General features: G+C 47.0%; 1 protein-coding gene across 6 annotated transcripts; it reads left to right on the top strand.

Annotated features, from left to right (window-relative positions):
- Positions 1 to 253: 253 nt before the first annotated feature.
- ZNF23 (zinc finger protein 23) lies at positions 254 to 15,564 on the top strand. Of its 6 annotated transcripts, none has more exons than XM_044255778.1 (6): positions 254 to 715; positions 4,968 to 5,037; positions 5,614 to 5,747; positions 8,087 to 8,213; positions 8,806 to 8,919; positions 13,301 to 15,564. In XM_044255778.1, the coding sequence occupies exons 3-6, from the start codon at positions 5,646 to 5,648 to the stop codon at positions 15,085 to 15,087; spliced, it is 2,130 nt and encodes a 709-aa protein (XP_044111713.1). In that variant the 5' UTR covers positions 254 to 715; positions 4,968 to 5,037; positions 5,614 to 5,645; the 3' UTR covers positions 15,088 to 15,564. The 6 variants fall into 6 exon arrangements, with proteins under 6 accessions (XP_044111713.1, XP_044111711.1, XP_044111712.1 ...); XM_044255776.1 differs by having other exon boundaries at positions 13,298 to 15,564; XM_044255780.1 differs by having other exon boundaries at positions 255 to 715; positions 5,614 to 5,678; positions 13,298 to 15,564.
- The last annotated feature ends 5,491 nt before the right edge of the window (positions 15,565 to 21,055 follow it).

Below are 21,055 nucleotides of genomic sequence, written 5' to 3'. Positions count from 1 at the left end.
CAGCTCTCCCCTCTGATGCTTTCCCAGCCCACCTCGAGGAATAATGGCCCTTCGGCCAGGTCCCGCAAGAAGGGGGCGCGGGGCCCAGGAGCCCCTGTCACTGAGACTCGGGCTGCAGGGGCGGGGACAGAGCACCACCAAGAGGGAGCAACGCTGCTCCTAGAGAGGCTCGGCCGCGGCGTGGTGACGCACTTCCGACTGCGCCGTGGTAACTTCCGCGGCAGAGGTGAGTGTCGGGCTGCGGTCGGCGGGGGCGGTGCCCTGGCCGCTAGCTGTGGGTTGGGTAGGGATGCTCCTCCGGCTCTTGGGGGAGTGGGTAGGGCGATGGTCCGCGGTCCTCCTGCGTCCGTCCTAGATTCCCGCTTTGGACTTGGTGACCGAATTGGAAGGCGCGGCGTGGATTACTGCCACAGCACTCTGTTCCGGGAAGATGCCGCTGACCTTTCGGGAAGATGTGTCGGAGCAGCCCCGGGGTGGAATATTTGCAGGGGTGAAGCAGGTTATGATATCGCGAGTCTTGACATGTTGAAGTCGTACAGGGGCTGTTACCTATATGCGTTTCAAGTATGGACTGTATGCCCCCTGACACCTAACATTGGGTCGTGAATCAGGGTTCCGTGAGCACAGAAAAAGCAGAGCCCCTCCGGGTCACCGGGGAGTAGAAGCAGTCCGGTTTTTCGAGACCATCGTCTTCTGGAGCTGGCAGTTCCAAAAGGTAATTTGGCCGTGTCTCGGGCTGTTGGGATGACAACGACTTGGGCATGATTTCTACGTTGTAATCACTTATTTGCTCAGTTGTAGAATACACATGAAATACACATCATAATATAGTTCCAGAGTGACTCATTCATACCGTAATGAAAGTTGTACGAAAATTATACTACGCTAAAATTATGAAATAGTAATTAAAACATGAAACACAAAAAAGAAAACCTCTGTAATGTGGCTAGTCATATATTCAGAGGAAAATTTACGTTCTTATAGGTTTTCATTACCAAATAAGAAAGCATGAAATAATAAATCGTGCATCCTCAAGAAGCATTTGGACAGAGGTTTTTTAACCTTATAGTACCTAGTTCCTACTTAAAACACTCCTTTCCGAAGTTATTTAGTTCTTTTCTTTCCCACCACTTCAGTGTGGTTATGTTATTCAGTTGTAGTATAATTAGACTCATTTGATGTTTGTATTCCTTTTTGATTTGTCACCCCATCCCATCCTGGTTGGTTTATTTAATATACATATATTTGTTTATTTATTTATTTGGATATATGAAACATTACTATGGTTATGAAAGTCAGAAGAAGGGGCACCTGGGTGGCTCAGTGGGTTAAGCCTCTGCCTTCGGCTCAGGTCGTGATCCCAGGGTCCTGGGATCGAGCCCCGAATCGGGCTCTCTGCTCAGCAGGGAGCCTGCTTCCCCCTCTCTCTCTGCCTGCCTCTCTGCCTACTTGTGATTTCTCTGTGAAATAAATAAGTAAAATCTTTTAAAAAGAAAGAAAGAAAGAAGGTCAGAAGAGAAAGGCAAACTCAGAAGCTTCACTCCCCCCCTCCTCTCTTCTACCCGATTTCCTTTCATCCTCTTTTCCATCCCAGACTCCTTTCATTTCCTGTCCATATCTGAAGCAATGATTCTCCTTAGTTTCTTATTTATCCTTCTATTTCTTTTTTGTACAGGTGACCAGATACACACATATTTTTTTTATACTCCTGTTTTTTGTACACAAGAGGTAGCACACTGCCTTTTGCACTTTGCTTGTTTCATTTAACAATATATTCTGGAAATCACTCCTTATTATAGAGCTAAGTATGTTTTTTTAAATGTTACTCATGCATACTGAGCACATCATCTAGCATGACATTTAAGAAGCATAGTAGTAGCAGGGCGCCTGAGTGGCTCAGTTATTAAGCATCTGCCTTTAGCTCAGGTCATGATCCCAGGATCCTGGGATTGAGCCCCTCATTGGGCTTCCTGCTCGGAGGGAAGCCTGCTTCTTCCTCTCCCACTCCCCCTGCCTGTGTTCCCTTTCTTGCTGTATCTCTCTCTGTCAAATAAATAAATAAAATCTTTTTAAAAAAAAGAAAAAAGAGGAAGCATAGTAGTAAAATGTGTACCCATGAACACACCGCCCCGCTAAGGAGGACGTTTCCAGTACTGCTTCTCAACACAGCTCCCAGCTTCCCAACCCTCTAGAGGTAACAACTATCTTGAATTTTGTGTTAGTCATAGTCTTACCTATTTATAAAAATAATTTTATCTTATAAAATATGTCTGTAAACAATATGTTTAATTTTTGAGCTTTATGCAAATGGCCTTGTAGTGTATATAGTCATCTGGGACTTGTATGACTCAATATTATGTTCCTGAAATCATCTCTGTTGTGGCGTATAATGTGAGCCATTCATCTTTGCTGCTGGATAATACTCCTTTTTAAAGATGAGGACAGTTTATTTATGTATTCTAAATGGATATTTGGGTTATTTACAGTGTTTGGTATTCAGATACTCACAATGAATAATTTTGTACATGTTTTCTACATAATGAGGGTTTCTCTAAGGCATAAATTTTAAAATGTAAGCATGAGTATTGAATTTTATCAAATGCCTTTGGCATCTGTTGGGATGGAGAGTGTTTTTATCTTTCTTTGATTTATTCATGTGGAGTATACTAATCTGTAGTATTGGGCTTTACTCGCATTCGTGGGATGGTCCCTTTTAGTCATGGTATGTCACTGTAATGAAATACTGAAGTGTAATCCTTTATATTGGGGATTTTTCTGTCAGTATTCATAAATGAGACTGATTTGTGGTTTTTGTATCAGTGTTGTGCTGGCATCATAAAAAGGACCAGGAAACTTATTTTGCTGTTCTCTTCTACAGTTTCAGTAGTGTTAGAATTACTCATTTCTTAAAGACTTGAAAAGATTTGTCCATGATACATACAGGCTCAGTGTTTTGTGAGAGTTTGCTCTTTACTGGCTGTCTCAGTTTAATTAGGTAAAAGTAATCATGGATTCCAGAGAAATGTCTACATAATAAAACTAGTAGAGTTGATTTATTAGATCCAAATAGAATTACATGTTCTTCTATCATAGAATAAGTTTTCTTTGTAAGTACTTACACTTCAGCCAACAGAAAAAGACTCAGAATCTGTAAAGCAGAAGTAAATAGATCAGGTTATTTAAACACTGGCAGTAAAGCCAGAAATTATGAACAGAAGAAATTAGCAACAAACTATCCTAACAGTCTGTGGTCGGAGACAAAACACAGTTGCTGACAGGCTACGGAATGTAATTAACATAATTAAAACATGAAATATTAAAAAAACACCTCTGGCATGTGGCCAATAGTGTATTCAAAGGGAAAATTTATGGGTTTACAGATTTTAATTGCTAAATGGGAAAGAATGAAAGTAGATGAATAAATCATGCAACCTCAAGAAGGTAGAAAAAAAGGATGCCTGGGTGACTCAGTCGATTCAGTGTCTGCCTTCAGCTTGGGTCATGGTCCTGGAATCCTGAGATTGAGCCCCCGCCTCAGGATCCCTGGAGAGCCAACTTCTCCCTCTGCCTGCTGCTCTCCCTGTTTGTGCTCTTTCTCTTTCTCACTCTCGCTCTATCTCAAATAAATACAATCTTAAAAAAAAAAAAAAAAGTAGAAAAAAGCCTGTAGTCCAGCTTCCCCCAAAAGCAGAACACAGGACAGAAGCTTGTGTGCAGGCATTTTACTCGGGAACATTTTCCCAAGGGCAGAGTGGAAGACAAGGGGAGCAAAACAAGAGGGAGAGCCAGTCCAAGGGCACATTGTCTGGCTGGCCTGTCGACAGGCTACTGGTGCTCACTTTTGTAGGATCCTTGAGGAGCCTTGGAATCTCACGTAGGAGACTGAAGGGGAAAGTATTTATCCACTGACCTCTGTCCCCTGTTGGTAATGGGTATTCTCATAGGCATTAACTTCTGCCTTCAGGACCTAGCAGGTGTCCGTGGGTATCTGCAGATGCCCCCCACAGGACACCAGAGAAGCCCCAGGGCAGGAATCAGCTATATGTGGTATAGATAGATCCTTGAGGATGCATTGGTGGGTTATACCCGCACAAAGCCGGTCAAAGTCTCTGGTACTGGACTGAGACGAGAGGATTTAGAGGGGAACAGAAGGTGTACCTCCCACAGAAGTACTGAGGAAACAAAGAAAGCAGAACTTAATGAGCTAAAAGGAAATAGAAAAGAGTAGTGTTCTAAATAAATAGAAAAAATTGTTCTTTAAAAATAAAACAGCATTCAGGTACACAAACCATTGTTCAAGTTAACTTTATTAGTTTGCTCAGGCCACCATACAGAATACCATAGACTGCATGGTTCAAACAACAGAAATTTATTTTTCTCAGTTCTAGAGGCTGAAAGCCCAAGTTTAAGGTGCCAGACAATTTGGCTCTTGGTGAGGGCTCTCCTTGGGTTGCAGGTGGCTGTCTTCTCACTGGGTCTGCACGTGTAGAAAAAGACGTCTGGTGTTCTTCCTCCTTTTTATAAGGACCAACCCTATCAGAGTAGGGCTCAGACTTATGGCTTTGTTTAACCTTATTACCTCCTCACAGGTTCTATATCCAAATATAGTCACATTGGGGGATAGGACTTCAGCGTATGAATGTTGGAAGGGACACCTTCCATCTGTAACATTAACAATGGGGAAGGGGTCTAGAAAACACATGTATCCATGTATTCAAAAGTGGGAAAAGCAAAGTAGCTCCAGATATGGAAGAAATGGAAAGAATCCTGAACCAGTGGTTTCCACAACTCTGCACTCAAGTTGAAATCTTAGAAGACATGAGGGTGTTTTAGGAAAACATGTATTTTCAAGACTAACTTTGGCAGCAATAAAAACCCGAAAATAAGCAGTCCATATGTTTTGAATACAGTGAACAAGGGGTGCTGGGTCCTGGGACCCTAGATGATACAGTGACCCCCTCTCTCAGGGAGCTGAGGCTCTGGCTGCTTCACTGTCAGAGGCTGGAGAACATGAGGAGGCGGCCTGGGACCTCAAAGGTAAGCCTGGGCCATGCGGAGGCTGGCTTCCCAAGGTCTCTACAGAGATAGTGGGGCTCTTGAGGACACTCAGCTGTGTGAGGGAGCAGGCGGATTTTGGGGGGTGGGGGAAGTGGGCAGCTGTCTCCTTCAGCTCCCAGGGGCCTGGCTCAGGTCTCTGTGCGGGGGCCGCAGTCCTGCCGGCGTGGCTTTTCTTGCAGCGTAATCGAGGGTGTTGCTTGTTTAGAGGGAAGCAAGTAAGTCCAACATCTTGGTAATGTTTTGTTAAGCTGAATTGTTGCTATGTGGATCTTTGTTTATTATCCTTTAGGCTCTGATTACACTTTATGTCTGCCCTGGTGTGTGTGGTATGTGTCAGAATTGTGAAATCCTGGGGTTCCTGACAGCATCCGTGTCCTGGCTGGGGGGGGGGGCTGGGCACTGAGCCAGTGAACGGATCACCCCCTTCTTCGTGTGGCAGCGCCTGCTGCTCTCCTGTCTGGACAGTGGCTGCCTGTCCAGGGCAGCCCCTGTGAGGGGCTCTGTGGTTCCTTCTGGGACGGGGTTCACCTCACACTTCTCTCTGTTTTTCCTCAGCTCCAGCCCTGCTCTGAGAGGGAAAGCACGTGATGGCAGCCATGCCCTTGACCGCCCGGCCCCAGGTGAGCTGTGGCTCCTTCAGCTCTTCCTCCGAACAGTTTCAAACTGAAGCAAACCGAGAAGGGAAGCTGGTGAGCTTTGTGGTGGAGGCTGGAGGGGCCCTCCTCGCTTCCGCCTGGCCCTTGTGAGAAGAGCGGAGATGTGAAGGGACGGAAGCAGCGGGAGAGCAGCCCCGAAGGCAGGAGTGAAGTGCTCTGCACACCGAGGTGCTTTGCTCCTCTGGTGACAAGGAAGCATGGAGCCGCCCGCAGAGGGTGCTCCATTCGTGGGTGTGCGTGGAGGGGGTAGCAGAGGATGAGGCTGCCCAGGGCCGGGCCGTAGGCGAAGAGGAGCGGTGGGACTGGGTCATCATGAAGGCTGGCTTGGTGGGGGCAGGGAGACAGAAGAGTGGGGTCCAGAGAGGGGGAAAGAAAGTCCTGTGGGACACGATGTCTCACTGTGTCCCGGAGAGGCCTTCAGGGCTTGGGGCAGGAGCTCCAAATTAGGTCTCTGATGAGAGCTCTGGACCCTCCCCCGGCTCAGAGAAATGCAAACCACATTCTCCATACAGTTTCAGGGACTTCATGGACGCCCTGAAGCGCATCCATGGGCCTCCATGGACTACAGGTTGCCAATAGCGGTAGTCACAGGAATTCCAGTAACCTTGTTTGAGGCCTGCTCTCCTGCGGGCACCACACTCAGCGCTCGGGTGGATCGCTTAGTCCTGACACCCGCCCCTGCGCTAGGGGCTGGGTCGTGCTCTTTCTGCCACAGAAGACACGAGGGCAACGGGGAGTAGAGCGCCTTGCCCAAGGTCATACAGCCAATGTTTGATTTTTTTTTTTTTAAGATTTTTATGTATTTATTTGAGAGAGAATGGGAGAAGGAGAGAGCACGAGAAGGGGAGGGCCAGACGGAGAAGCAGACTCCCCACAGAGCAGGGAGCCCAATGCGGGACTTGATCCCGGGACTCCAGGATCATGACCTGAGCCGCAGGCAGTTGCTTAACCAACTGAGCTACCAGGCGTGCACTCCCCTCCCCCGGGTTTGATTCTTCACTGCTCGTCCTTATGATACGTGTGCGGCCCGTGAAGTTAACACGGTCAGAGTTGCGATGGCTTTGTAGGGAATAATTTTAAGGGGTGATTTGAAAAGAAGCTGACCACTTCAGTAAGAATTCCATTGGTCCAGGTTGATGTGGGCTTCGTCAGGGAAAGTAGTTAAAGAAAAATAATCCAGCTCAAGTAATGCTTAACATGAAAAGCTTTAGGATATTGAGAGTCAAAGGACTGGGTTGGGGGGTAGGTAAGGGAGAGGGAGGAGTCAGGAACAGTCCCCAGGGTTCTGGCTGAGGCTTCCTGCATACATGGTGGGGATGTTGGGGTTCAGGAAGAGGCGCCAACTTCCTAGGGTGAAGGGTGGTGGTAGCGGCAGTGAAGGCATTTAATACTGTTCAGAGAAGTTCCATGACCCATCCAAGGTCACAGACAAGTGACTTGCAGACTCACGCAGAGGTTGGACTAGAATTGCTGATGGCTGAGGTCAGTAGAAGGAAGCTAGACAGATCCTGGAAGAGAGGAATTGAGGGCCTATATCCCTGCCAGTGTGTCTCCAAGGTTGTTGGGAAGGGGGCAGAGAGAGAGAGAAAGCAACCAGAGGCTACAGCTCCTCAAAAGGGAGGCATCAGCCCTGATGGCGGAGCCTGTGCTGGGCACATGGAGTAGTGATGCAGAGACGAGCAGCTGGCCACCCGGAAGGCTGACCTCCCCTGTTTCCCGAACCTTCTCGGAGAAACAGTGAATTCTTGTGTAAAGTTGAAAAGGATGAGAGGCTTGAACGGGAGAGGGTAACAGAAAATGTTGGATTTTCAGCAGATGCCTCTGGAAGCGGGATGGACCGCGGCCCCACCTTAGCCAGTCAGGACAGTGCTGAGCGGCTGGTGTGCTCAGGCAGCTGCACTGCCTGTTGTAGCAGCAGCAGTGACAGCCGGGCGCTGGGCCAGATGGAGGCCATAGCTCTTCTTCGGGGGTGGATGGAGGTTATCAGGGGAGGGGAGCAGGATGGAGAAGCCGAGATTCCAAGTGGTAACGCTGGTGGGTTGGTCCTGAGCTGCATCTGCCTCTAAGGATGGGGCCTAATGGAAACAGTTGGGTTGCTTTGGGGAACTGGATTATGGGAATTTTCTTCCTGTCATCTCAACTTAGGATATCGTTTATAAATGTAAAATATGGCATGAGGTTCCCTGCTGTGAGAGAAGTCAGATATTCTCCATCATGTATTTTTCAGGTGCTATTTCTCAAACCTGTCCCCTTTTCATTAATTCTGTGCTCTTCGCAAGCTCCCTCCCCAAGCCCTTATACTGCCCTCTGCCCCTCACTTAGGGCCTGAGCCATGGAATTGGCCCTAGGGCAGCAGGAACCTGTTGTTTCAGAAGTCGGTGACCTTCGAGGACGTGGCTGTGTACTTCACCCAGACGGAATGGGATGGCCTGTCCCCTGCACAGAGGGCCCTGTACAGGGATGTGATGCTGGAGAATTATGGGAATGTGGCCTCCCTGGGTAAGGCCTCTCTCCCCCTGGGACCCGGACTCTGCCAGTTGGGGTTTCCTGGCTTATTGCCCCCTAACAGGTTGCAGGTGGGGTCTCTGGTAATCCTTTACTGAGTGGGAACCCCAGGGGCTGAGATTCCTAATCCCCCCTTGAGTCAGGGGCTGCTGGGAAGGGTGAACCTCAAGCCTTTTTTGGGCCCATACAGGACTTTGCCAGGACTGGTGTGCCCTCTCATCCACCCTCTAGAAGTTGTGGTTTGGATACAGTGTGGAAAAAAGAAACTTACTGTTTCACACAGCATTATCTTTGGGTCCACCCTCACCCAACCTGTGTATTTTGAGGCCTTCTGGGCCCAAGTCTGGGCCATTCTCAGCTCCTCCCACACCGTCTCAGGCACTCCCCCCCACACATATACCTTGCAAGCCTCCCATCTTTCCACTTGTCCCCCTGAACCCTCGCTTTCCCATAGTTTTTAGGCATGGGATCCCCTAGCACTCTTTATTTTGCCATCCCATTGCCAAGACAGTCTGAGGAGATGCTTAAGAACTCATCTGTGGGACATTAATTCACCTGTGTCTTCCATTTCTTTCCCCCTAAACAGGATTTTCGATTCTCAAACCTGCTGTGATCTCACAACTGGAGGGAGCAGGTGAGCTGGGGCGCCCATCTCCACTGCTGGCTGGAACAGAAATAGGCCCCCAGGGCCTCTGGACTGGTAAGGGACATACAGGTTGCCTAATATGGGGGAAAGTTTAAGTCTTTTAAGAAGGAGGTCAGCTCAAGCCAGCATATAAGCCTGCCACATTTACGAGCCAGCTATACAGAGAAAAATTTAAATAAATGATGATTCATAGAGATAGGTACAGTTGGACCTCTTTTTCTAGTTTGTTGTTTCTTTCTGATTCCAAGAACAGATCTTTTTTCAGATGTCTCGTTCTGATTCTTTCCAGTCCTAATTTTGGAATTCTACCTTTCTCAGATGAAATTAATGGATGCTGTGTTTAGGTCCTTGCTACTTCGAAGCATTGTACACTTAATGTGATGGGTGGAGAATTAACAGTCTTTTTATACAGAAAGACAGAATAGCCTGGTGGTTAAAAGTACAGTCTTTGGAGTAGACTTCCCTGAGGTACCATCCTAACTGCTCTTCCTAGTTATATGACTTCCTACTTGTGACTTTAAGCACGTCCATTATTTGAGTTCTCGAAGGTTCAGTGTTTTTAATCCCTGAAAGTAGGGTAACATTATATGAGAAAATAGTGCTGGTCTTATGGGTTGAGGATTACACAAGATAATACATATTAAGTGCATAACTTGTAGTGTGTGCTCAATGAAGTATTAGTTTTTATTAGGTTTTTTTTTGTTGTTGTTTTGTTTTTTTGGAGGAGACAGCTGTATAGTAAGCTGTGGGAAATAAGGTGGAAAGGAGAAAGTGTTCTCAATTCAGTGCTTCTCAAATGATACGCAAATGAATCCCTTGGGTGTCTTGCAGATATGCATATTGTCATTGAGTAAGTCTGGCGTAGGGTTAAGATTCTGCATTTCTGTTAATTCTCAGATTCTGCCAATGTTTCTGGTTCCTAGACCATAGCTGAAGTAGCATGCTACTCTTTGGCTTAAGCAGAGTTGTTGCGAAATGATTTCCCATTTCCCACTTGTATGTGAGTGTCTTCTTTGCTTGGGGTCTAGATTTTAGTGAATCCTTCTTTTTAAAAAGACAGTTTCAGGGCACCTGGGTGGTTCAGTTGGTTAAGTGGCTGCCTTCGGCTCAGGTCATGATCTCAGCAGGGAACCTGCTTCTCCCCCTGCTTGTGTTCTCTCTCTCTTTGTCAAATAAATAAAATATTTTTCAATAAATAAAATAAATAAAATAAAAAGATAGTTCCAGTGGATTTTTGTTCCTTGTGACCATTCCAAGGAAGACATGTTTTGCAAAATGAGGAGTTTAAAGCGGATCGCATATCGAAGGGAAAAGAAGTGATGTTGTGGAGCTCCTCAAAGGAGTCTGGAGTTCATTCTGTAGTTAACAGAAAACCCCAAAGTCTGAAGTTTTCAAATAACCATCATGATCTATGCTGAGAATGGAAACATTAATTAGTGTGTGAAGGTTAATTGGAACAAGGAATCAAATGGCTTGTAGGCAGACAGAAGGGGAAGGTAGGTACAGGGCCCAAGGCCCATGTCAGCAGAGTGGACTCTCTTCTAAAAGAAAAAACTTTCAGAAAACAAAAAAACAAAAACTTTCAGAAGTCCTATTTGGTGACTTCTGTTTAAATCTCATTTGCTGGGACGCCTGGGTGGCTCAGTTGGTTAAGCAGCTGCCTTCGGCTCAGGTCATGATCCCAGCGTCCTGGGATCAAGTCCCACATCGGGCTCCTTGCTCGGCAGGGAGCCTGCTTCTCCCTCTGCCTCTGCCTGCCATTCTGTCTGCCTGTGCTCGCTCTCTCTCTGACAAATAAATAAAATCTTTAAAATAAATAAATAAATAAATAGATCTCATTTGCTGGAACTGTCTTATGGCCTCCCTACTGCAAGAGTGTGGAAAATACAGTTTTTAGCTGTAGTTTTTATTGCTACCTCAAAAAAAATTGGAAAACATATTAGTAAGGAAGAAAGGGAGAATGGAATTGGTTAAGCAACTGATAGCATCTGCCACACCGTAGGATTTGGTAAATAGAAGGTCACTAGTATAGAAAAATTGGCAAAGAATATAAGTGTGATCCACATAAGAAGTACAAATTTTAATAAATGTGAAAAATCTTCACCTGCTTAGAAACCAATGAAATACAAATTAAAATAGAGATGTTCTACCTGACACACTTGACATAGGTAGGCTGCGTCCAAGGACCCGGGGGTGAGGAGGCTCCTGTAGGACCAGCCAAGAGGGTCCTGGACTTTGAGCAGGAAAAACATCAAGTGCGAGCCAAGAGGAAGTGAGAGCAGAGTTTATTGAACAGCATAAGTGATAGAATATAGCAGATGGAGTGTTTGCGAGACTCAAAGGAAAGGAGAGTGAGTGTCTTCTTTGGGGTCTAGGGTTTTTACTGAGGATTGGGGTGGGTCCAGTATACATGTCCTCTTCAGACACCCAGGAGCTGGTCAGAACAAAGACAAGTGCCTAGGTGTCCTCCGTAAAGCACTTACTACCTGGAGCTAGGTGATTTTGGCATCAAGAGTTCTAGAGTCAGTGGTCTAGAAAACGTATGTGACGACCCTGCTTGTCATTAGATGTTATCACCTGTGCTGGAAGACTCCAAAAAATCATTAACTCCTTGACCCTTGTAAGAAGGACATACATCATTTGTACTATAAGGCATGTACAAGGCAGGGGTACAGGTCCTAGCAAGAACAGAAGCAGGAAAATAAGCAAAAAGCAGTTTTCATGGAGTTCCTTCAGTTTCCCTAGTTCATACAGAGAACAGTTACATTGATGGAGAGAAGACACCAAACTGGAGTAGACTTTGGGAAGTGAATGTGAATCTATAGTCTTTCTAGAAAGTACTTTAGCAGTACATATCAAGAGCCTTTTAAAGTCTGTCCTTCATAGTCTGGATATTCTCTCCTAGACTATCCTAATAAAGTAATCAGAGATACAGACAAAGATGTACATGCACAAAAGTTCATCATAATTTTATATAATAAAATGTTGGAAATAACATTTCCAACAGACATTCAGTATAGAGACATTCAGTATAAAGAGAACTGGTTAAATTAAGATACCTCTACAGGATGGAATGCTATTTAAAAAAATAATTTTATAGTGGAGCCTGGGTGGCTTAGTGGGTTAAAGCCTTTGCCTTTGGCTTGGGTCATGATCCCGGGATCCTGGGATCAAGCTCTGCATCGGGCTGTCTGCTCAGCAGGCAGCCTGCTTCCCCTTCTCTCTCTCTGCTTGCCTAACTACTTGTGATCTCTTGTCTGTCAAATGAACAAATAAAATCTTAAAATTTTTTTTTTTTATGAACTGAAGATACTGGAAAATTGTCATTATTAGTGTTAAGGAAGAAAAATATTTTCAATTTTGAATAAAAACATTTTTAGAAAAATGATTGGAGGAAAAATCTTTGGGGAAGGAGATAACATCAGAAAAGTAGGTATAGTTGTTAGATGGTTATATTTCATGTAACTTGAATTTTCTTCTTTGCACGTTTCTGATATTAGGGATGAATACTATTTTTATAATTAGGAAAAGACCAGCAGTGTTTTGAACATGATTGCTAGGGAAATCCACGTCACTTGGGTCTCTTGAGGGTGATTAGAATGAAACCTGGGGCAGGGGGCTTATGACATGTGTTGAGGAGAGATAGGAGATGAAAAATAGGCAGCATTTTGAGGTCAGTTTTGAGAAGTTTGGGAACAAAGACATCCCTAGCTCTATTGGGACTGTAGGGATTCCAAAAAGAATGTTAGGAACAGGATCTCCTGGGTGGCTCAGTCCCCCTGCCTTCAGCTCAGGTCATGATCTTGGGGTCCTGGAATTGAGCCCCGTGTCAGGCTCTCTGCTCAGTGGGAAGCCAGCTTCTCCCTCTCCCTCTGCCTCTCCCCCTGCTTATGTGCTTTCTCTGTCAAATGAATGGATAAAACCTTTATGTTACTGGTTATTTGTGTAGAGGTTGGTAATCTTTTGAAATTGTTCATGCTCAAAACTGTACAGGAAGTGTGTAAAGCACATTGGAGAACAAAGTCTCCCAGACTTCCTGTACTAATTTGCTCAGTTTTTTTGTGTATTCTTCCAGGAGTTTTCTAGGCATGCCCATACAAATATATAAGTACATATCGGCCCATTTTATTTTTCCTTCATACAAATGGAATTTGCCTTACATCCATTTGTCAGCTTGTTTTTCCATTTAATAGTGTATCTTGGACATCTTTTCACATCAACACATATGGATTTGTTTCTTCCTTCCCCCCCCCCCTTTTTAAACCAGCTACATATTACTCTACCTTGTGGATGAACCTTAGATTCTTTGACCTAGTTTGGTGATATTCAAGAGACCCTTGATTAACTAAGATTCTTTATTCCTTTTACCATAGTTCTTTTCTCTAACATGGTTCTTACATGATATTTTATGTTTTCTGGGTTTTCTTAATAGTAGATATTGATATCCAGACTGACAATAATTTGACAAAGGAAGTGTTTGAAGAAAAACACAATACATCATTTGAACTTCAGAGGCACTTTTCCCAGGGGATGGACTTTTCAGAAGCCTGTATTCTAAAGAAAGAGCAGGAAGTCCATTTAGTAGGAAGCATGAAGAAAGAAAATAACGTCATAGATGGAACAGCGAAAGACAACACAAGCCCTGTGGAGGAGTGTTTGTTTAGTCAGAGTCCAAACTTGGGTCAGTGTCACGTCGTCAGCCCTGGAGAGCAGCCTCCTGAATGTATAGGATTGGAGAGAGCCTTCAGCTTTGACACAAAACTTATTCAGCATGAAATAATAAATTCTGGGGAAAGACCTTTTAAATGTGAAGAATTAGTGGAAACCTTCAGGTGTAACTCTGAGCATCAAGATGGCCACACTGGGGAGAAGCCCTATCGGTGTAAAGAGTGTGGCAAAGCCTTTAGCATTAATGCAAAATTAATTTGGCATCAGAGACTTCATAGTGGGGAGAAACCCTTCAAATGTGTGGAGTGTGGGAAAAGCTTCAGTTATAGTTCCCATTATATCACACATCAGACAATCCACAGCGGGGAGAAGCCCTATCAGTGCAAGGTATGTGGGAAAGCCTTCAGCGTGAATGGGAGTCTAAGTCGGCATCAGAGAATCCATACAGGAGAGAAGCCCTATCAGTGCAAAGAGTGTGGGAGTGGCTTCACCTGTAGCTCTGCATACATCACGCACCAGAGGGTCCACACTGGAGAGAAGCCCTATGAGTGCAAAGACTGTGGGAAAGCTTTCAACGTGAATGCAAAATTAATTCAACATCAGAGGATCCACACTGGAGAGAAACCTTACGAGTGTAATGAGTGTGGGAAAGGCTTCAGGTGCAGCTCCCAGCTGCGGCAGCATCAGAGCGTCCACACTGGGGAGAAGCCCTATCAGTGTAAGGAGTGTGCAAAAGCCTTCAGTAATAATGCAAAACTCATTCAGCATCAAAGAATCCACACAGGCGAGAAGCCCTATGAGTGTACTGAATGTGGAAAAGCCTTTAGTGTCAAAGGGAAGTTAATCCAGCACCAGAGAATTCACACAGGTGAGAAACCCTATGGGTGTAACGAATGTGGGAAAGCCTTCAGGTGTAACTCCCAGCTGCGGCAGCATCTGAGAATCCACACCGGGGAAAAGCCCTATGAGTGCAGTGAGTGTGGAAAGGCCTTCAGCGTTAATGCAAAACTAATGCAGCATCAGAGGATTCATACTGGGGAGAAACCCTTTGAGTGTAACGAGTGTGGGAAATGCTTTACTTCTAAAAGAAACCTGCTCGATCATCACCGAATCCATACTGGAGAAAAGCCTTATCAGTGTAAGGAATGTGGGAAAGCCTTCAGTATCAATGCCAAACTAACGAGGCATCAGAGAATACACACTGGGGAGAAACCTTTCAAATGTATGGAATGTGAAAAAGCATTTAGCTGTAGTTCTGACTATATTGTACATCAGAGGATCCATACTGGAGAGAAACCCTTTCAGTGTAAGGAGTGTGGAAAGGCCTTCCACGTTAATGCCCATTTAATTCGGCACCAGAGAAGCCACACTGGGGAGAAACCGTTCAGATGTGTGGAGTGTGGCAAAGGGTTCAGCTATAGTTCTGACTGTATTATACATCAGACTGTCCATACTTGGAAGAAACCCTACGTGTGTAACATGTGTGGGAAAGCCTTCAGGTTTAGCTTCCAACTTGCTCAGCATCAGAGTGTCCATAGTGAAGGAAAATCCTAATGAGAAGGATGTGGAAAACTCTCAAAGCTAATGAAATGGATCAAGTATCATCAGATTCACTGTGGTGGAAAACCTTGAGGGAAATGAATATGGCATCTTCCCAAGGAAACACATCTTTCCCCTCTTACTTTTAAAATCAGGAATGATGACTGGCTAAAAAGTAACAACCAAAAATATATAGCTTGTCTTACACCGACAACCAATTAAAAAATATGAAAAGATCCCATTCCCAACATCATCAAGAAAAGTGGCTCTCCTAGGAATAAACTTAAGTGTTACACAGGATTTATATGGAGAAAGAAATCTCCACTGAGGGCCACAAAAGGAAAAATAAATGGGGAGAGAGGGAAACCTTGTTCTTGGATAGGAAGACTCATGAAGATCCTCCCTCTACGTAAATTTACTTCCCTTTCATTTTGGACACCAAGCATGTATCCCTTTTGTAAAGAGGATAAACAATAAAGATTTCCTTAGAAAGAAAAGATGAGTAAATTCTTTATGTTCATGGAAGGGAGAAAACCTTTCCTAAGCATCATATGAAAGCTAGAAACCAACCATAAGGGAAAATATCAATTTGCTGGTTTTTCAAAATTAAATATTTATTTTCTAGATAACCCCAAATAAAGTTAAAAGATAAAGCACAAAAAGTAGAAATACCTTTGTGCAATTTATAAGTCTTTAATATGTAAAGATAGATTTTATAATCAAGAGAAAAGTAATCTAATAAAACCCAGAAAAATGACATCAGCAGGCAGTTTTTAAGAATATTAAAATAATAAAGAGATGTTTAGTCTCTGTCCTCTAAGGATTGAAAATGAAACATGCACACAGTCATACATGGGGAGCCCTCCGACCTCTCTTCCACAGACCCTCCAACAGACACACACATAGCCACAATGTCCCCTATGTATGCAGAGACAGTCCACCCCCAGAGGCCACTGACACCTGCCCTTCCGTGCTCTGTAGCTCAAGCAACCACTGTTGGCTAGGGATGCTATCTTGAATATTTCAAAGGAACCATTCCTGTTAGAAAGCAAATGATGTGATATAGGACCCCAGCAGATTGTTGGGGGGATGCCATTGTGTGTAACTCCCATTGCTCTGCCCCCAGGCTCCTGGCAGCTAAGCAAGGGTGGAGGCCAGACCCTGGAGCCCCCCCAGAACATAGGAAGGAGCATGGCCTTTCTTCCCACTGACTATCTGACCCTGCTCCTCTGGCAGTTCCAGATGATACACTAAGACCCAAAAGTGCCCGAGGCCATGGGTCCAAGTCCTTCATTTACTTAGAAACAGGCCCAAAGATGGATGGTACTACCTCTGGTCACACAGCAAATGAGCTGCTGATGTGGTCTCTTTACCCAGTCCACAATGCCACAGCACTCCCCAAACCATCCTGGTCCATGAGCAGCCACTAGTTGAGTTTATAACCAACTAGGCCTGGTCCTGCAGGTCTCCCAGGAGGGTCTGGCAGTTTCTCTGCCATGGCAAGACCAAGGTGGGGATTCTAGGAGGGTCAAGAACCACTAAGGATAGAACCTACTGTCTGGAATCGGCTACCAGTGTCCTATGTGACCATGGTCTCTCTCTGGGTCTCAAGCTCTTGTCAATGGGTAAGGGCTGGTCCCAGAATTCAAGGTCCCCCTTCCCACCCAGATGGCCCTTGAGGGTTTTCTTCCTCTCTGTAGGTTTGTTACTGTCCAGGACAGGTCCTCTGCTCAGAGCCTAAGGACAAGAGAAGGAAGAAAGACACCTGCAGAACCTCAGGAAGTTACGTGGCTCCATCACCCAGTAGCCCGCCATCCTGTATCCTCAGTGCTCTTTACTGCAGCCCAGGGCTGCCTGGGTCCAGTGGAAGCCTTATCAGGAACAAAGGAGCCATGGCACTGAAGACCTCGGCCACCTCACAAAAGCTCTTCTCTTTTTCTGAACTGGAGCTGTGGCCCCGGAAAGGCCAGGATTAAATAAACCCTTTCTCCCTTGGTCCCAGTCAGTGTGTTCTACCCCTATAGCACACCCTTCCAGCCTGGCCTGTCACACTGGAAGGGCCCTCAGAGGACATCTAGTTCTGCCCTGTCCAGGTCAGGAGGACAAATTGCCATGTCCAGGTCAGGGGAAAATGGCTGTCCACAGTCGCCCAGCAGGTCAGGGGACAACCTGGGGAGAAAGGCCAAAGCAGGACAAGTCTTCAGTGTCATCTGGGGGAACAAGAGGCCAGGCATAGCTACTCCCGGGTTGGTAACCCCCTCCTGGCACTGGGGCTGGGGGTTGTGAGGAGAGGCTTCTGGACCTCTACCTCTGAGGTCCCCACTATCCCCAACCACAACCCCACTATGTGTCATCCTGTCTCCATAGGCAACTGAGGATACCCTTCCCCTTCCACAGACCAAGTCTGACCAATGGTGGGGAACGGAAGATGAGGCCAACCTCGGTAGTCTGTAGTCCATAGTCCCCGTCTGCGGTCTACGGGCGGGGAGAGCTCCCGGCAGTCCCCTTCCCCGGCTCTCAGGCCCGGGCGCAGCACAGACCACGTGGTCCTCAGCAAATCCAAGCCGTGCCAGGGCTCCCGGGCTCTAGCCTGGGTTTGAGCCCACTCTGCGGGGCCCTGGCTCCTCCGCCTGTCCTGGACTGCCAGCGGCCCGAGCCTCTCTTCCGCTCCAGCTCTCCCTGCCACGGCTTGCCAGCCCTGGGTGGCTCTGGGATCCTGCAGTGTGACCCACCCTTGCCGGCCACCGAAGTCCCACCCGCGCTCAGCCGAAGCCCAGCCTCCGGGAATCCCCCCGCGCTGCTCCGCCGGCTTCGCCCAGCCAGCTACGGTAAGGGGCAGTTGAGCCACCAGTTCCGCGTGTCGGCCACCCTCCTTTGGCCTGTGAGCCCTTGGCCCACGTGTTCCCAGGGTAGGGACTGGAGGCTCCGGATCCCAGCCGCCCCGGGCCACCGCGCGTGGGTAGGGAGCCAGGCGATGGCTTTCTGCGGCCGCCTCACTCCCCCCGCCCCCGCACCGGGGCGCCTGGCCGCCCTGGCACTATTTTGGCCTCTGTGTGACAGCGGGCCGGGCCGGGCCGCGCGCGTCCAGGGCCCTGTGACCTGCACTTGAGCATGAGAAGCCATTAGCAGCCAGTGGCCGCCAGCCTTGAGCCCCTGCTGTCCCCGGTGGCCGGTTCTCTCCCTGCAGGGCTCCTGACGCCCAGCCGGCTCTCCGCAGAGCCACCACCGTGAGGCTGCCGGCCGCGGGCCGCTCCTCCCTGCCCTGATCCCTGGAGCAGAGTCCTGGGGCAGCCGAGCCTGAGCTTGGTGGCAGCTCTCCTGGAGGTCCGGCGGGGGTGGGGTGGACCTGACCTTAGATGCCAGGCAGGGCGGGGTCCGCAGGACCCTTAGAACGCTTAGGCCAGCGTATTGCAAACTTCTCAAGAAGTAGATCCCTCTCGACCCATCCCCTCTTCCCCGCTCCCCACCCCACAGGGAAATCTTAGAGGCGCTTATTGTATACTCTTAAGTAGAGCCTGTGTGGAAGACCCCGGGGTGGGGTGGGGGGCAGATGCCAGTGGGTCCCAGAGTCAAGGGAAGGGGTTTTGCTTAAGGATGATGCCTTGGAAGGTAAGAGGGGATACAGGACGGAAACTGGAACGTCTTCCACAGAATCCAAGAGTCCCACGCAGGACCACAGATGTGAGGTGGCTGGGAAGGACAACAGATGAGGGAGATGGGGTCCCCAGCTGGGCTCCCCGGTGAAGGATACATAGAAAAGAATGGTGAGTTGGCCTCCCCATGGCAGTGGAGGAAGAGAGTTAGTACAGGCAGCAGAGACCTAGTCATGCTTTGCCCTGTCCCTTCTGCCCAGAGGGCTCTCCCTGCCTTCCAACTGAGCTCACTCAGCCGAACTCCACACCCGCCTTGCTGGTCTCCCTGGTCTCCTCCACCAGCACTGGGTGCCCCGCGCTGGGTCCTCCACCAGTTCTCTGAGCCCTCGATCTGAAGTTGCTGTTTCACGACCTTATCCTGTGGACCACGAAGTCACTGGGGGGTAGGCGTGGGGGCAGCTCATCTGGCTAGGCCAGACCTTGCTGGTCGAATCATTTCAGTTGAGCGGATAATGTTAGTGAGTCAGTAAGGGAAGACGTGTTTCGTGCCTGTGTTTATATGGTTTATATGTCTTCATCAACAATGGGTGTCCAGGTGAATTCTCAGGGAGGCTCTCATGCTGAAAGAGAAATAAATTCCCCGGGCTTGGGAGCCATCAGACAAGCACAGCCATCCAGCGCACTGGGCTAGGAGCGCTAACATCTTAGAATTTGGTTGCATTCCGGTTGCCCACCAGAGGGCGCTCCACCCCCAAATAAAGATCCGGAGGCTGACGTTGGAGATCCCGCTCTGGTGACTCAAGTTCTCTGACCTCAGTGTTTGCCCCCTCCCCTGGCCCGGCCCCGGTGCTGCAGCGCACCGTCCCCGCCCCCAAGCTGCCATTAGACTATAGCTGGCCAGGGTGTCTGGGGACAGGGGCACCTGCAACTGGCTGGCTCTTCTCCTTGGGGAGCAAAGATTAAGAAAACCACCAGCTAAACTGCCTGGTGTTTGCTAGATGAAGGAAGAAAAAAAACGCCGTGGGAACTTGCAAGACCTCTAACTCATGACAGAACGACCGTTTTTATTTCTTTATGGTGGTTAAATACACATGACATAAAACTGACCATTTTAACTATCTCAGAGTGTCTAACTCAGTAGCATTAGTACATTCACAGTGTGGCGTACCCATCACCACCACCTAGTTTCAGATCTTTTCCATCAACCCGAAAGGAATCTCTATTACAAAAGCAGTCTTCCATCCCCAGCGCCTGGCAAGCACTAGTCTGCTCTCTGTCTCTGTGGATTGCCTATTCTGGGTATTTCATATGAATGGAATCAGACAATATGTGACCTTCGTGTCTGGCTTTTTTCACTTAGTGTAATGTTATCAAGGTTCCCCCGCATTGTAGCATGAATCGGCACTTCCTTCCTTCTTATTGGCCACTAATAAGTCATTGTGTGGATATAGCACATTTCATTTATCCATCCATCTGTTGATGGGCACTTGGGTTGTTAGCTTCTGTTTTCAGTTCTCTTGGGTATATACCTAGGAGTGGAATGGCTAGTTTATGTGGTAATTCTGTGTTTAACTTTTTGAGGGACTGCCAAACTTGTTTCTACAGGGGCTGCACCATTTACCTTCCCACTAAGAGTGCCCAGGCATTCCAGTTTCTCCACATCCTCATCAACATTTATTACTTGCTGTAATTTGTGTTGTTGTTCTATCCATCCTAGTGGGTGTGAATTGGAATCTTGTTATGGATTGGATTTGATTTCTATTTCCCGGGTGAATCCTAATGTTGGGCATCTTTTTTTTTTTTCAAGATTTTTAAAAAATTATTTATTTCTTTGACAGAGATACAGCGAGAGAAGGAACACAAGCAGGGGGAGTGGGAGAGGGAGAAGCAGGCTTCCTGCTGAGCTGGGAGCCCAGTGTAGGGCTCGATCCCAAGACTCTGGGATCATGACCTGAGCTGAAGGCAGACACTTAACGAATTTAGGAAATATGTCTTAAATAAGACTCAAAAAAAAAGAAAAGAAAAGAAAAGAAAAAAGGGCTAACCTTAAAAGACTAGATAAGCTGGACTGAATTAAAATTAAGAACTTCTGTTCATCTACAGACACCATTAGGAGAGCTCAAAGGCCAGTCCGAGACTGGCTGGAGACACAGCCGGGGCATATGTTCTGCCAAAGGATTCATAGGCAGAGCAGAGAAAGAACCCCTATGATTCAATACAGCTCCCTCACAAACATATTTTTAAAAATCACGTAGGCCTGGCTTTGGACCCTAGCCCTTCTCCCCTGTTCAGTGAGATCCTGTCTACGAGGTTCCGAGCCCCTGAATTAATTCTTGTATTTCCAAACTGGGGATAAAATCCCTGCCTCACTGTTGTGTTTCCTGTAAGAA

This window comes from Neovison vison, chromosome 7, assembly GCF_020171115.1.
Source record: "Neovison vison isolate M4711 chromosome 7, ASM_NN_V1, whole genome shotgun sequence".
In the NCBI taxonomy this organism is placed as follows: domain Eukaryota; kingdom Metazoa; phylum Chordata; class Mammalia; order Carnivora; family Mustelidae; genus Neogale; species Neogale vison.
The sequence above is the reverse complement of the archived record's forward strand: the minus strand, read 5'-3'. Positions and strand labels throughout refer to the sequence as shown.

Coding starts and splice junctions, on each gene's coding strand:
- ZNF23 (XM_044255777.1), top strand. CDS start 5,646: ATGGCAGCCATGCCCTTGACCGCCCGGCCCCAGGTGAGCTGTGGCTCC. Junction 8,214..8,805: donor TGGGAATGTGGCCTCCCTGG/GTAAGGCCTCTC, acceptor CCCCCTAAACAG/GATTTTCGATTCTCAAACCT. Junction 8,920..13,297: donor CCCCCAGGGCCTCTGGACTG/GTAAGGGACATA, acceptor TTTTCTTAATAG/TAGATATTGATATCCAGACT.